This window comes from Salmo salar, chromosome 11, assembly GCF_965601325.2.
Source record: "Salmo salar chromosome 11, fSalSal1, whole genome shotgun sequence".
NCBI classification, from domain to species: domain Eukaryota; kingdom Metazoa; phylum Chordata; class Actinopteri; order Salmoniformes; family Salmonidae; genus Salmo; species Salmo salar.
The window spans coordinates 71721216-71738012 of record NC_138301.1 but is presented as its reverse complement, the minus strand read 5'-3'; the positions used below and the strand labels follow the sequence as shown (position 1 = coordinate 71738012).

General features: G+C 45.3%; 1 protein-coding gene across 1 annotated transcript in view; it reads left to right on the top strand.

Annotated features, from left to right (window-relative positions):
- The window catches only part of LOC106591800 (centrosomal protein of 89 kDa-like), a 94639-nt gene extending 84271 nt beyond the window's left edge, over positions 1-10368 (top strand). The window contains 1 exon segment of the mRNA XM_045689778.2: positions 8998-10368. Within this exon segment, the coding sequence (XP_045545734.2) occupies positions 8998-9355 (358 nt within the window). The 3' untranslated portion in view covers positions 9356-10368.
- The last annotated feature ends 6429 nt before the right edge of the window (positions 10369-16797 follow it).

Genomic DNA, 16797 nt, shown 5'->3' with positions numbered 1-16797 from the left:
CTATTGCTTCCACTAGATGTCACCAGCCTTTACAAAGTGTTTTGAGTCTTCTGGAGGGAGATCTGACCGAACAAGAGCCATGGAACGATGATGGCCCATTAGACACCTGGCGCGCGAGTTCATGTTGGGTACCCTCGTTCCAATACGTTATAAAAGAGAATGCATTCGTCCACCTTGAATATTATTCATGTTCTGGTTAAAAAAGGCCCTAATGATTTATGCTATGCAACGTTTGACATGTTTGAACGAACGGAAATATATTTTTTCCCCTCGTTCATGAAGTGAAGTCCGGCGGGCTTAGATCATGTGCTAACAAGACGGAGATTTTTGGACATAAATGATGAGCTTTTTTGAACAAAACTACATTCGTTATGGACCTGTGATACCTGGAAGTGACATCTGATGAAGAGAATCAAAGGTAATGGATTATTTACATAGTATTTTCGATTTTAGATCTCCCCAACATGACGGCTTGTCTGTATCGCAACGTGTATTTTTCTGGGCGCAGTGCTCAGATTATTGCAAAGTGTGATTTCCCAGTAAGGTTATTTTTAAATCTGGCAAGTTGATTGCGTTCAAGAGATGTAAATCTATAATTCTTTAAATGACAATATAATATTTTACCAATGTTTTCTCATTTTAATTATTTAATTTGTGTTGCTGACTTGACTGCCGGTTATTGGAGGGAAACGATTTCCTCAACATCAATGCCATAGTAAAACGCTGTTTTTGGATATAAATATGAACTTGATAGAACTAAAAATGCATGCATTGTCTAACATAATGTCCTAGGAGTGTCATCTGATGGAGATTGTAAAAGGTTAGTGCATCATTTTAGCTGGTTTTATGGTTTTGGTGACCCTGTCTTTGAATTGACAAAACATTACACACAACTCTTGTAAATGTACTGTCCTAACATACTCTAAATTTATGCTTTCGCCGTAAAACCTTTTTGAAATCGTAAAACGTGGTTAGATTAAGGAGATGTTTATCTTTCAAAGGGTGTAAAATAGTTGTATGTTTGAAAAATTTGAATTTTGACATTTATTTGGATTCAAATTTGCCGCTCTTGAAATGCACCTGCTGTTGATGGAGTGCACCACGGGTGGGACGCTTGCGTCCCACCTAGCCCATAGAGGTTAATCTAACCACACTGTCCGATGTCAAAAAGGCTTTACAACGAAAGCAAAACATTAGATTATGTCAGCAGAGTACCGAGCCAGAAATAATCAGACACCCATTTTTCAAGCTAGCATATAATGTCACATAAACCCAAACCACAGCTAAATGTAGCACTAACCTTTGATGATCTTCATCAGATGACAACCCTAGGACATTATGTTATACAATACATGCATGTTTTGTTCAATCAAGTTCATATTTATATCAAAAAACAGCTTTTTACATTAGCATGTGACTAGCATTCCCACCGAACACTGCCGGTGAATTTACTAAATTACTCACGATAAACGTTCACAAAAAGCATAACAATTATTTTAAGAATTATAGATACAGAACTCCTCTATGCACTCGATATGTCCGATTTTAAAATAGCTTTTCGGTGAAAGCACATTTTGCAATATTCTCAGTAGATAGCCCGGCATCACAGGGCTAGCTATTTAGACACCCAGCAGGTTTAGCACTCATCAAAGTCAGATTTACTATAAGAAAAATGTTGTTACCTTTGTTGTCTTCGTCAGAATGCACTCCCAGGACTTCTACTTCAATAACAAATGTTGGTTTGGTCCAAAATAATCCATCGTTATATCCAAACAGCGGCGTTTTGTTCGTGCGTTCTAGACACTATCCTAAAGGCTAAATAAGGGTGACGAGCATGGCACAATTCGTGACAAAAGAATTCTAAATATTCCATTACCGTACTTCGAAGCATGTCAACCGCTGTTTAAAATCAATTTTTATGCCATTTTTCTCATAAAAAAAGCGATAATATTCCGACCGGGAATCTGCGTTTAGATAAACAGACAAAGGAAAAGAAACCATTCGGTCGAAGCGGACACGCGCCTAAGCCCATAGTACTCTGAGTGGCCACTTGCCAGAAGCGATAAAGTGTTTCAGCCAGAGCCTGCCTCGATATCGTTCAACGTTTTCCCGGGCTCTGAGACCCTATGGACGACGTAGGAAGTGTCACGTTATTGCACAGATCCTGAGTCTTCAATAAAAAGAGCCAAGATGAAACACTACTTCTCAGACAGGCCACTTCCTGCTTGAAATCTTCTCAGGTTTTGGCCTGCCATAGGAGTTCTGTTATACTCACAGACACCATTCAAACAGTTTTAGAAACTTTGGGGTGTTTTCTATCCAAAGCCAATAATTCTATGCATATTCTAGTTACTGGGCAGGAGTAGTAACCAGATTAAATCGGGTACGTTTTTTTATCCAGCCGTGCAAATACTGCCCAATATCCCCAACAGGTTAATGTGGGTGTAGTCTGTGTCGTGACGTGACTACCATTAATGTGGATGTAGTCTGTGTCGTGACGTGACTACCGTTACGTGACTACCATTAATGCGATGACGGCTATTCATCCAATAATTACGCGATTAAATGAATCATATAACAATTAATTAAGTAGTAATTTGGGGCACCACGGAAAAAGTTTATTTTAACAAGTTACAGTTTCCCGAATTAACCCCCCAAAAATCTGAATATGTTGATATACCATAATTTGCTCCTATTTCAGTCTCATTCTGAACATCGTAATATTCTATAAATCTGCACGAACCGTAGTCTCCATGATGAATCAGCGATACACAAATTGGCTGAATGATTTATTTACTAAATAACTAAATAATCACACAGAATAACAAACACACACACACACACACACACACACACATGATAGATTATACACTGATTACTAACATGGTGCAATGAAAAGTCCCTAGTGGACTAACCCGATATGACACAATGAAAGGTCCCTAGTGGACTAACCCGATATGACACAATGAAAGGTCCCAAGTGGACTAACCCGATATGATGGCTTGTTACACAATGAAAAGTCCCTAGTGGACTAACCCGATATGACGGCTTGTTACACAATGAAAAGTCCCTAGTGGACTAACCCGATATGACACAATGAAAGGTCCCTAGTGGACTAACCCGATATGATGGCTTGTTACACAATGAAAGGTCCCTAGTGGACTAACCCGATACAACATCTTGGTACTCAATGAAAAGGGGTGGGGAAAGAAAGAGCGACAAAGGAATTCAACTATTGTATATACAGTTGAAAAATACCCCCAACAACTGCTCATTCGGATTTAGAAATGCAAAGTACATATTTACACTTGCATGTCTTTGCCGTCTCTTTGTTGAAATCGCCCGATCCGTCTGTGACGAATAGTTCGACAGAAAGTCTCTGGTTGTGTAAGTCTCTGGTTGTCCACCAGAGGTCACCATGTCCTTATTAGTTGTAGTGGGTTTCCCTTTGTTCTGGAAGTGTCTGTTAGAATGGATACATCACACCACACGGTGGTGGAAGGTGAATGTTCTTCCCCTCTCATCTCCGTTAGACTGCATCCTTCAAAGGTACACACGTGGTGGTCCTCGGTCGAGTTTACTAGACTAGAGTACTTAACCTCTCTGGGCTAGGCGGGACGAATTCGTCCCACCTACGCAACAGCCAGTGTAATCCAGTGGCGCGATTTTCAAATACCTTAAAAATCCTATTACTTCAATTTCTCATACATATGACGATTTTACAGCTATTTAAAGACAAGACTCTCGTTAACCTGTTATGGCTAGGGGGCAGTATTTTCGCGGCTGGATAAAAAACGTACCCGATTTAATCTGGTTACTACTCCTGCCCAGTAACTAGAATATGCATATAATTATTGGCTTTGGATAGAAAACACTCCAAAGTTTCTAAAACTGTTTGAATGGTGTCTGTGAGTATAACAGAACTCAAATGGCAGGTCAAACCTGAGAGATTCCTTTACAGGAAGTGGCCTGTCTGACCATTTCTTGAACTTCTTTTCCATCTCTATCTTTTACTAAGGATCTCTGCTCTAACGTGACACTTCCTACGTCGTCCATAGGCGCTCAGAGCCCGGGAAAAAACAGAATGTCGTCATCCCAGCCCCAGGCTGAAACACATTATCGCCTTTCTCAAGTGGCCGATCAAGGCACTGTGGGCTTAGGCGCGTGACCTGGCCGCCCCCGTCTTTGTGATTTTTCCTCTGTTTGCCGAAAAGGAGATTCCCGGTCGGAATATTATCGCTTTTTTACGAGATAGTATTTCTCTTGTCTTATCCGGTGTCCTGTATGAATTTTAATTTAAATATGCTCTCTCTAATTCTCTCTTTCTGTCTTTCTCTCGGAGGACCTGAGCCCTAGGACCATGCCTCAGGACTACCTGGTATGATGACTCCTTGCTGTCCCCAGTCCACCTGGCCGTGCTGCTGCTCCAGTTTCAACTGTTCTGCCTGCGGCTATGGAACCCTGACCTGTTCACCGGACGTGCTTGTTGCACCCTCGACAACTACTATGATTATTATTATTCGACCATGCTGGTCATTTATGAACATTTTAACATCTTGACCATGTTCTGTTATAATATCCACCCTGCACAGCCAGAAGAGGACTCATAGCCTGGTTCCTCTAGGTTTCTTCCTAGGTTTTTGGCCTTTCTAGGGAGTTTTTCCTAGGGAGTTTTTCCTAGCCACCGTGCTTCTTTCACATGCATTGCTTGCTGTTTGGGGTTTTAGGCTGGGTTTCTGTACAGCACTTTGAGATATCAGCTGATGTACGAAGGGCTATATAAATACATTTGATTTGATTTGATTATTGTTTTTAGCCCCACCAACCATTTCCCACATCATCCTTCTTTATGTCTTTTGTTCTTTCATTGTCTTTCTCTCTATTTCTTTCTGTCTGTCTGTCTGTCTCTCTTTCGTTCTCTTTCTTTTTGTCTTTCTTTCTTTCTTTCTTTATCCCTCTCTGCCTTTCCTCAAGCATTCTATTCATATGGGAGTGTCCATGTGTGATTAATAGAAGTGGGAGTGTCCATGTGTGATTATAGAATTGGGAGTGTCCATGTGTGATTATAGAAGTGGGAGTATCCATGTGTTATTATAGAAGTGGGAGTGTCCATGTGTGATTATAGAAGTGGGAGTGTCCATGTGTGATTAATAGAAGTTCTTACATGTTGTTATGCTAATTGCAGTAATACATATTCTATCCATATTGATGCAGGGGCTTTGTACCCAACGAGTTGTCTCCCCTCAGCTCAGTAGTGTTGTCATGTGTTCATCTCTGCCAGCATTCCCCTGTTCTGTTCCAACCCCAACCAGCCAGCATTCCCCTGTTCTGTTCCAACCCCAACCAGCCAGCATTCCCCTGTTCTGTACCAACCCCAACCAGCCAGCATTCCCCTGTACTGTACCAACCCCAACCAGCCAGCATTCCCCTGTACTGTACCAAACCCAACCAGCCAGCCAGCATTCCCCTGTACTGTTCCAACCCCAACCAGCCAGCATTCCCCTGTGTACCAACCCCAACCAGCCAGCATTCCCCTGTTCTGTTCCAACCCCAACCAGCCAGCATTCCCCTTTCCGTTCCAACCCCAACCAGCCAGCATTCCCCTGTTCTGTACCAACCCCAACCAGCCAGCATTCCCCTGTACTGTACCAACCCCAACCAGCCAGCATTCCCCTGTTCTGTTCCAACCCCAACCAGCCAGCATTCCCCTGTTCTGTACCAACCCCAACCAGCCAGCATTCCCCTGTTCTGTTCCAACCCCAACCAGCCAGCATTCCCCTGTTCTGTTCCAACCCCAACCAGCCAGCATTCCCCTGTTCTGTTCCAACCCCAACCAGCCAGCATTCCCCTGTTCTGTTCCAACCCCAACCAGCCAGCATTCCCCTGTTCTGTACCGACCCCAACCAGCCAGCATTCCCCTGTTCTGTACCAACCCCAACCAGCCAGCATTCCCCTGTTCTGTACCAACCCCAACCAGCCAGCATTCCCCTGTTCTGTTCCAACCACAACCAGCCAGCATTCCCCTGTTCTGTACCGACCCCAACCAGCCAGCATTCCCCTGTTCTGTACCAACCCCAACCAGCTAGCATTCCCCTGTTCTGTACCAACCCCAACCAGCCAGTGGTGTTATACACACACACACACACACACAGAACTCTGCCTAGTTCTCTACCGTTCACCAGGAAGCCCACAGCAGCTCACTGATTCCCATGGCAACTGGAAAGGGTTCTATCTAACATGCAGATTATCAATATCAAATACAGTGATTGGTCCATTCATCCCCAGTAGTACCTAGTGATTGGTCCATTCAGCCCCAGTAGTACCCAGTGATTGGTCCATTCAGCCCCAGTAGTACCCAGTGATGGGTCCGTTCAGCCCCAGTAGTACCCAGTGATTGGTCCATTCATCCCCAGTAGTACCCAGTGATTGGTCCATTCAGCCCCAGTAGTACCCAGTGATTGGTCCATTCATCCCCAGTAGTACCCAGTGATTGGTCCATTCATCCCCAGTAGTACCCAGTGATGGGTCCATTCAGCCCCAGTAGTACCCAGTGATGGGTCCATTCAGCCCCAGTGATGGGTCCATTCAGCCCCAGTAGTACCCAGTGATGGGTCCATTCAGCCCCAGTAGTACCCAGTGATGGGTCCATTCATCCCCAGTAATACCCAGTGAATGGTCCATTCATCCCCAGTAGTACCCAGTGATGGGTCCATTCAGCCCCAGTAGTACCCAGTGATGGGTCCATTCAGCCCCAGTAGTACCCAGTGATGGGTCCATTCAGCCCCAGTAGTACCCAGTGATGGGTCCATTCAGCCCCAGTAGTACCCAGTGAATGGTCTGGATGGTTTATTCAGTCCCCTCCACTGTCCCCTCTGCTGTCTCCTCGCCTGTCACCTCCCCACTCCCCTGTCCGCATCCCCTGTCCCTCTTTCCTCTTCCCTGTCCCCCTCTTCCACCCCCTGTCCCTCTTTCCTATCCCCTGTCCTGTCCCTCTTTCCACTCCCCTGTCCCCTCCTCTCTCCCCTGTCCCCCTCTCCCAATCCCCTGTCCCTCTTTCCTCTCCCCCTCTCCTGTCCCCCTCTCCCAATCCCCTGTCCCTCTTTCCTCTCCCCCTCTCCTGTCCCTCTTTCCTCTCCCCTGTCCCCTCCTGTCTCCCCTGTTCCTCTTTCCTCTCCCCTGTCCCCCTCTTCCATCCCGTCTCTCTTTCCACTCCCCTGTCCCCTCCTCTCTCCTCTGTCCCTCTTTCCACTCCCCTGTCCCCTCCTCTCTCCCCTGTCCCCCTGTCCCCCTCTCCCATCCCCTGTCCCCCTCTCCCATCCCCTGTCCCCCTCTCCTTTCTCCCCTGTCCCCCTCTCCTTTCTCCCCTGTCCCCCTCTCCTGTCCCCCTCTCCTCTCTCCCCTGTCCCCTCCTCTCTCCCCTGTCCCCTCCTCTCTCCCCTGTCTTCCTATGAGCACTGATGACGATAAAGGCTCTTTCTCAGTGACGTTCTGCATTGCCGCGGGTGATTAGGAACGATGAGTCACTCTTAAAATGTGTCCCAGAGACAGAGGCCAGGTCATGTCACAGGACCACAGGTAGTTAACTACTGACGACAGCACTAGTCTGTGTGTGTGTGTGTGTGTGTGTGTGTGTGTGTGTGTGTGTGTGTGTGTGTGTGTGTGTGTGTGTGTGTGTGTGTGTGTGTGTGTGTGTGTGTGTGTGTGTGTGTGTGTGTGTGTGTGTGTGCGCAGAGACCAGGTCATGTCACCAGACCACAGGACAGAACACGGGTAATTAGCTAATGTGATGGACGTCATGCTGCTGGATCTTAACAATAGGTCTACCTATTCCTCCCTCACAGCCAGACTGGATCAATAGACTGGATCAATAGGTCTACCTAGTCCTCCCTCACAGCCAGACTGGATCAATAGGTCTACCTATTCCTCCCTCACAGCCAGACTGGATCAATAAGTCTACCTATACCTCCCTCACAGCCAGACTGGATCAATAGGCCTACCTATTCCTCCCTGACCAGCTCACAGCCAGACTGGATCAATAGGTCTACCTATTCCTCCCTGACCAGCTCACAGCCAGACTGGATCAATAGGTCTACCTATTCCTCCCTGACCAGCTCACATCCAGACTGGATCAATAGGTCTACCTATTCCTCCCTCACAGCCAGACTGGATCAGTAGACTGGATCAATAGGCCTACCTATTCCTCCCTGACCAGCTCACAGCCAGACTGGATCAATAGGTCTACCCATAAGGTCTGGTTACTGGGTCCACTGTGGTGCTGAGACGTAAGGTCTGGTTACTGGGTCCACTGTGGTGCTGAGACATAAGGTCTTGTTACTGGGTCCAATGTGGTGCTGAGACATAAGGTCTGGTTCCTGGGTCCACTAATATAATATACTCACTCTTTCACTCACTCATACAGTACAGCTACTGAGATTCTGTGATATTTTGCCTTTAGTGTCTAAGGCGATTCAGACACAAAGGCGATTCAGACGATTCGGGCACTAAGGCGATTCAGACGCCTTAGTCGTCTGAATCGCCTTAGTGTCCGAATCGCCTTAGTGTCCGAATCGCCTTAGTGTCCGAATCGCCTTAGTGTCCGAATCGCCTTAGTGTCCGAATCGCCTTAGTGTCCGAATCGCCTTACTGCCCGAATCGCCTTAGTCGTCTGAATCGCCTTAGTGTCTGAATCGTCTGAATCGCCTTAGTGTCTGAATCGAAGGTTTGAATATGCATGTTTTGTCTGTTTTCTGTGATAATGATTTTTGACCAATGTGAGCATTATTTTGTGTGGTCACATTGGTGTGGACTGTTCGTATCTGTCTCTCAAATTTCAATAACACAATAGATAAAACGTTAATTCTCACACTCTTTTCTTCTCTCTCTCTTGCTCTTCTTCTCTCTTCTCTCTCGCTCTCAATTCAATTAATTCTCTCTCTCTTGCTCTTCTTCTCTCTTTTTCTCTCTCGCTCTCAATTCAATTCATTCTCTCTCCTCCAGAGAGGTGGAAGGTGAGTTGGAGGTGGTGTGGGAGGCAGCGACCAGAGAGAACCAAAGAATTAGGGAGACTCTCCAGGACTCCAGCCCATCTCTCCCCTCCCTCAGCCCAGCCAGAGTGCACCATGGCAAGGGTCTGAGCGATGGACCCTCCCCCAGCTGGCTCTCCCACCCCCAGGATGAGGTGTTCTACCCCCGTCCGCACCCTGACAGCTCTGGCCCTCCTCCCTGTGTCTCGTCTCCCCAGAGCGGCGGCCGGCCCGGCCTCCACCACAGCCCTATGTTCGAGTCCGACTCGGACCAGCACCAGAACCCCTCCTCGGATGAGAGCGAGAAGAACGGCATGGACTTCTATTCTTAGTGTCCCTTTTGTATTGGTCTTACAGAAGACAAGTAGCCTGGTCCCAGATCTGTTTTAGTGGCCTGGTCCCAGATCTGTTTTAGTGGCCTGGTCCCAGATCTGTTTTAGTAGCCTGGTCCCAGATCTGTTTTAGTAGCCTGGTCCCAGATCTGTTTTAGTAGCCTGGTCCCAGATCTGTTTTAAGTAGCCTGGTCCCAGATCTGTTTTAAGTAGCCTGGTCCCAGATCTGTTTTAGTAGCATGGTCCCAGATCTGTTTTAGTAGCATGGTTCCAGATCTGTTTTAGTGGCCCTGTTTTAGTGGCCCGGTCCCAGATCTGTTTTAAGTAGCCTGGTCCCAGATCTGTTTTAAGTAGCCTGGTCCCAGATCTGTTTTAGTAGCCTGGTCCCAGATCTGTTTTAGTAGCCCGGTCCCAGATCTGTTTTAGTGGCCCGGTCCCAGATCTGTTTTAGTGGCCTGGTCCCAGATCTGTTTTAGTGGCCCGGTCCCAGATCTGTTTAAGTAGCCTGGTCCCAGATCTGTTTTAGTAGCATGGTCCCAGATCTGTTTCTGCTCTTGCTAACTCCATTGTTCATTGTCAAGCCAAACATGACATGACAATTCCATAAGGAGTTGGCAGGAGAGTAGAACCACCCTGGCGTCAGACTAGAAGACCAGGTCTGTATTGGTCAGGCTAGAAGACCAGGTCTGTATTGGTCAGGCTAGAAGACCAGGTCTGTATTGGTCAGACTGTTCAAACCGTTCCCAAGGCATTAACTTGATTTACAATGTTAAAAACCAAAGTAGTTTATTTACAAAAGCTCTATTTTGAATGTGTATGATCTCTGTGTTATTGAGTAGATTTGATACGTATAACTGACTCAGTCTCAATCAAACTGTATTACTGTGCGTCTATTAGCCAATCTAGCTTTACAACCATTCTATTGAAAATAACAATCAACTTCATTTGAGTTACAGTAACGATTGTATGTCACAATCTAGCTCTTTACAAATAAATTGATTTTCTTCTGTTCACCACTGTCCTCTTGTTCATCCATTTAACCGCAATTACCAGGGTTGTGTCCCAAATGACCCCCTAGTCCCTAGGTAGTTAACTATGACCAGGACCCATAGTGAATAGGGTACCCTAGGTAGTGTCATGACGTTGGCCTGTGGGTAAGGTTTATGACACCCCCCATAAATACCTTTCTCCCTTCCCCTCTCTGACCCTACTGAAGGACTTGAATAGCCTGTGTTAAATATAAAGAGTCTGGGAACATCAAACAAATGGGGAAAAGGAACCATATTTTGGTAATAAAACCAGTTGGAAATATGCTTGGGAACGTAATGAGTATGTATGTCAGTTCGGTTGTCATCTGAGACATTATGACTGATGACAGGACGACAAACTGTACCTGAGAAAGTATACACCCTCTAGTTATCAGAGTAACATGGAATTGTTATGCAATTGAAATGTTTGATATTGAAATTGTTTGTTAGGAGATTAAATGTAATTTTAGCTTCCAAATGAGAGATTTGGGTTTTCATAAGGAAAGTGCCCTGCTTGATCAGTGGCCCACCCCTGTGAAGAGGAGGGGTTATAAACGATGAAACACATCCTTCCCCCTCTCCACTATATAAGCCTTTGACGAAAAGATAACCAGGTTGTTCCAGTACGTGAGGTCTGCAGCCTCTACGTTAGAAGGACACACGTCAAGTACAGAACTAAGCCAACCTCGGCGTGAGCTTTGGTGGCGAATGGTATGAACTTTGAGCTTATTCACTACAGAAGTGATACTTCCTAGCCGTTGAGTTAGCAGCGGCCGCTGTAGACGGGGGCTAGGAAAGGACGGACGACGGATCCAGTCTAACAGACGGACGAAGATACCACCACGTATCCAATTTACCACCAGAGACATTCTTCCGAGGACAGGAAGATCTGTTGGCCAACCCGGCCAGCATCTACGACCAATATACCGAAGCGCAGCTCAGAGTAAATATTTATTGCATTTTCCTTTTCCAAATGGGCGGTAATTTAGTAATGCATAAGATAATGTATTTACGATAGCATAGCTGCTGTTTCTTCGTTCCTAAATCTTCCCGCTCTTTCATTCAAGCCCAACCCCCTTTCCTTTGTGTAACCAGCTTTCATACAGGTTCCGTCCACCAGGACGTTTTCTGTATGACATCATTTGTATTCTGTGTATATGTAAATCTGTGTGATTAGGTATTTAGTAAATAAATAATTAAACCCAATTTGGTATTGCTGATTCAACTTGTTAGCCAGGGTTCGTGAAGATAGCCAAGAATTTACAACTTTCATTATGAGACTGAAAATAAGATAAGGGTTAATATTGACTGCTACCGTTGTAAAGTATTCCTAAGTATTTTAAGAGTTTATTCGGAAGATAACGGCTCTATAAACGTTCTTCCGTGGTGCCCCGACTTTCTAGTTAATTACATTTACATGATTAGCTTAATCAGGTAATATTAATTAGAGAAAGAATTTTATAGGTTAGCATGTCATATCACTTAATCCGGCATAGCCAAAGACACGACAGTAGTTAACTACGACCAGGACCCATAGTGAATAGGGTGCCCTAGGTAGTTAACTACGACCAGGACCCATAGTGAATACGGTGCCCTAGGTAGTTAACTGCGACCAGGACCCATAGTGAATAGGGTGCCCTAGGTAGTTAACTGCGACCAGGACCCATAGTGAATAGGGTGCCCTAGGTAGTTAACTGCAACCAGGACCCATAGTGAATAGGGTGCCCTAGGTAGTTAGCTATGACCAGGACCCATAGTGAATAGGGTGCCCTAGGTAGTTAGCTATGACCAGGACCCATATTGAGTAGAGTGCCCTAGGTAGTTAGCTACGACCAGGACCCATAGTGAATAGGGTGCCCTAGGTAGTTAGCTATGACCAGGACCCATATTGAGTAGAGTGCCCTAGGTAGTTAGCTATGACCAGGACCCATATTGAGTAGAGTGCCCTAGGTAGTTAGCTACGACCAGGACCCACGGTGAATAGGGTGCCCTAGGTAGTTAGCTACGACCAGGACCCATAGCTAATAGGGTGCTCTAGGAAGTTAACTACGACCAGGACCCATATTGAATAGGGTGCCCTAGGTAGTTAGCTACGACCAGGACCCATAGTGAATAGGGTGCCATTTGGGACAGTCCAGATTAGAGGTCGGCCGATTAATTGGGGCCAATTTCAAGTTTTCATAACAATCGGTAATCGGCATTTTTGGACGTCGATTATGGCCGATTACATTGCAAACCACGAGGAGACTGCGTGGCAGGCTGACTACCTGTTACGCGAGTGCAGCAAGGAGCCAAGGTAAGTTGCTAGCTAGCATTAAACTTATCTTATAAAAAAACAAATCAATCTTAACATAATCACTAGTTAACTTCACATGGTTGATATTACTAGTTTAACTAGCTTGTCATGCGTTGCATATAATCAATGCGGTGCCTGTTAATTTATCATCGAATCACAGCCTACTTCGCCAAACAGGTGATGATTTAACAAAAGCGCATTCGTGAAAAAAGCACAATCGTTGCACCAATGAACCTAACCATAAACATCAACGCCTTTCTTAAAATCAATACACAAGTATATATTTTTAAAACTGCATATTTAGTTAAAAGAAATTCATGTTAGCAGGCAATATTAACTAGGAAAACTGTGTTGCTTCTCTTGCGTTCAGTGCAAGCAGAGTCAGGGTATATGCAGCAGTTTGGGCCGCCTGGCTCGTTGAGAACTGTGTGAAGATAATTTCTTCCTAACAAAGACCGTAATTAATTTGCCAGATTTATCACATAATTATGACATAACATTGAAGGTTGTGCAACGTAACAGCAATATTTAGACTTAGGGATGCCACCCGTTAGATAAAATACAGAACGGTTCCGTATTTCACTGAAAGAATAAACGTTTTGTTTTCGAATTGGTGGTTTCCGGATTTGACCATATTAATGACCTAAGGCTCGTATTTCTGTGTGTTTATTATGTTATAATTAAGTCTATGATTTGATATTTGATAGAGCAGTCTGACTGAGCGGTGGTAGGCAGCAGCAGGCTCGTAAGCATTCATTCAAACAGCACTTTCCTGCGTTTGCCAGCAGCTCTTCGCTGTGCTTAAAGCACAGCTCTGTTTATGACTTCAACCCTATCAACTCCCGAGATTAGGCTGGCAATACTAAAGTGCCTATAAGAACATCCAATAGTCAAAGGTATGTGAAATACAAAAGGTATAGAGAGAAATAGTCCTTTAATTCCTATAATGTCTACAACCTAAAACATCTTACCTGGGAATATTGAAGACTCATGTTAAAAGGAACCACCAGCTTTCATATGTTCTCATGTTTTGAGCAAGGAACTTAAACCTTAGCTTTTTTACATGGCACATATTGCACTTTTACTTTCTTCTCCAACACTGTGTTTTTGCATTATTTAAACCAAATTGAACATGTTTCATTATTTATTTGAGACTAAATACATAAATAAAATCTATTATATTAAGTGCAAATAAAGGTGTTTGTTCAGTATTGTTGTAATTGTCATTATTACAAATATATATAAAAATCAGACGATTCGTTGTCAGCTTTTTTTGTTCCTCCAATAATCGGTATCGGAGTTGAAAAATCATAATCAGTCGACCTCTAGTCCAGATTCATGTTTTGAAGATACAGGCCGTTGACTCTCCTGAAAGACAAAGTCTATTGATACCTGGAAGACAAAGTCTATTGATACCTGGAAGACAAAGTCTATTGATACCTGGAAGACAAAGTCTATTGATACCTGGAAGACAAAGTGTTGTTTGTTGCTACTTGGTTGTCTGCAAAATGTTTCATGTTTTACTTTTAATGACCGTTTAAAACTCTGCATTTATCACATTTACCAACTTTTTCACTCCGGATGCTTTATTCTGACATGGTTCTCCAGGACCTCCACCAGCCGAAGCTAAGTAGTAACATTAACACTATGCCATTTCATTATAGTCGCTGTTATCATAATATACAGGAGAACGATCGCCTTATGGTGAGGATAGACGAGTTGCAAGCCCAGCTTCAGATGAAATCGTTATGCAAGGGTGATTTAATTGTAGGAAAGGATGAAACAGCTCTGTGCCACCAGTACAGATAGTAGTATAAACCCCCTCGCACAGTCCCCGCACCGGACAATTTTCTCAAGGCTTCTGGAAAGAAATGCTGTAGGGACGCTCAACCGTTGTCGCTCATTCAGCCGAAAGAAAGAAACTTTCAACCGATTCTCCCCATTAAGCAGCGAGTCAGAGTCCGAGCCTTCTCAGGTCTCTCCTTCACCTGTTATGGGATCTGAGCCGCCAAAGCCTCCCACCATTAGCTCTGACAAATTGAAAACTCTAGTCATTGGCGACTCCATTACCCGCAATATTAGACTTAAAAACGAATCATCCGGCGTTTATACACTGTTACCCAGGGGGTAGGGCTACTGACGTAAAGGCTAATCTGAAGATGGTGCTGGCTTACCGTCAGATTCTGAGCTGTTGCCATACCAGGTGGTGATGCAACCGGTCAGGATGCTCTCGATGGTGCAGCTGTAGAACCTTTTGAGGATCTGGGGACCCATGCCAAGTCTTTTCAGTCTCCTGAGGGGTTAAAGGTTTTGTCGTGCCCTCTTCATGACTGTCTTGGTATGTTTGGACCTTGTTTGAATTTCAAACTCTTGACCCACTCCACTACAGCCGGGCGATGTAAATGGGGGCCTGTTCAGCCCGCCTTTTCCTGTAGTCCACAATCAGCTCCTTAGTCTTGTTCACGTTGAAGGAGAGGTTGTTGTCCTGGAACCACACTGCCAGTTCTCTGACCTCCTCCCTATAGGCCGTCTCATCGTTGTCGGTGATCAGGCCTACCACTGTTGTGTCGTCAGCAAACTTAATGATGGTGTTGGAGTTGTGTTTGGCCACTCAGTCGTGGGTGAACAGGGAATACAGGAGGGGACTAAGTACACACCCCTGAATGGCCCCAGTGTTAAGGATCAGCGTGGCAGACGTGTTGTTGCCTACTCTTACCACCTGGGGGCGGCCCGTCATGAAGTCCAGGATCCAGTTGCAGAGGGAGGTGTTTAGTCCCAGGGTTCTTAGCTTAGTGATGAGCTAAGGCACTATGGTGTTGAACGCTGAGCTGTAGTCAATGAACAACATTCTCACATAGATGTTCCTTTTGTACAGGTGAGAAAGGGCAGTGTGGAGTGCGATTGATATTGCGTCATCTGTGGATCTGTTTGGGCGGTATGCAAATTGGAGTGGGTCTAGGGTGTCCGGGAGGATGCTGTTGATGTGAGCCATGACCAGCCTTTCAAAGCACTTCATGGCTACCAATGTGAGTGCCACGGGGTGGTAAATCATTTAGGCAGGTTATCTTCGCTTCCTTGGGCACAGGGACTATGGTGGTCTGCTTGAAAGATGTAGGTATTACAGACTCGGTCAGGGAGAGGTTGGACATGTCAGTGAAGACACTTGACAGTTGGTCCGCGCATGCTTTGAGTACACGTCCTGGTAATCCGTCTGGCCCAGCGGCTTTGTGAATGTTGACCTGTTTAAAGGTGTTGTTCACATTGGCTACCGAGAGCGTTATCACAGTCATCCAGAACAGCTGGTGCTCTCATGCATGCTTCAGTGTTGCCTGCCTCGAAGCGAGCATGAAAGGCATTAAGCTCATCTGGTAGGCTCGCATCACTGGGCAGCTCGCGTCTGGTTTTCCCTTTGTAGTCCGTAATAGTTTTCAAACCCTGCCACATCCGACGAGCGTCAGAGCCGGTGTAGTAGGGTTCAATCTTAATCCTGTATTGACGCTTTGCTTGTTTGATGGTTCGTCTGAAGGGCATAGCGGGATTTCTTATAAGTGTCCGGATTAGTCTCCCGCTCCTTGAAAGCGGCAGCTCTAGCCTTTAGCTCGATGCTGATGTTGCCTTTAATCCATGGCTTCTAGTTGGGATATGTACGTACAGTCACTGTGTGGACGACATCATTGATGCAGAGTCTGATTCCAGTCTGTGCAGCAAAACAGTCCTGTAGCTTAGCATCCGCGTCATCTGACCACTTCCGTATTGAGCGAGTCACTGGTACTTCCTGCTTTAGTTTTAGCTTGTTAGCAGGAATCATGAGGATAGAATTATGGTCAGATTTTCTAAATGGAGGGAGAGGGAGAGCTTTGTTTGCATCTCTGTGTGTGGAGTAAAGGTGGTGTAGGAATTTTTTTCCCCCTGATTGCACGTGACATGCTGGTAAAAATTTGGTAAAACTGATTTAATTTGCCTGCATTAAAGTCCCCGGCCACTAGGAGCACCGCCTCTGGGTGAATATTTTCTTCTTTGCTTATGGCCTTATAGAGTTGGTTGAGAGCGGTCTTAGTGCCAGCATCGGTCTGTGGTGGTAAATAGGTGGCTACGAATAATACAGATGAGAACTCTCT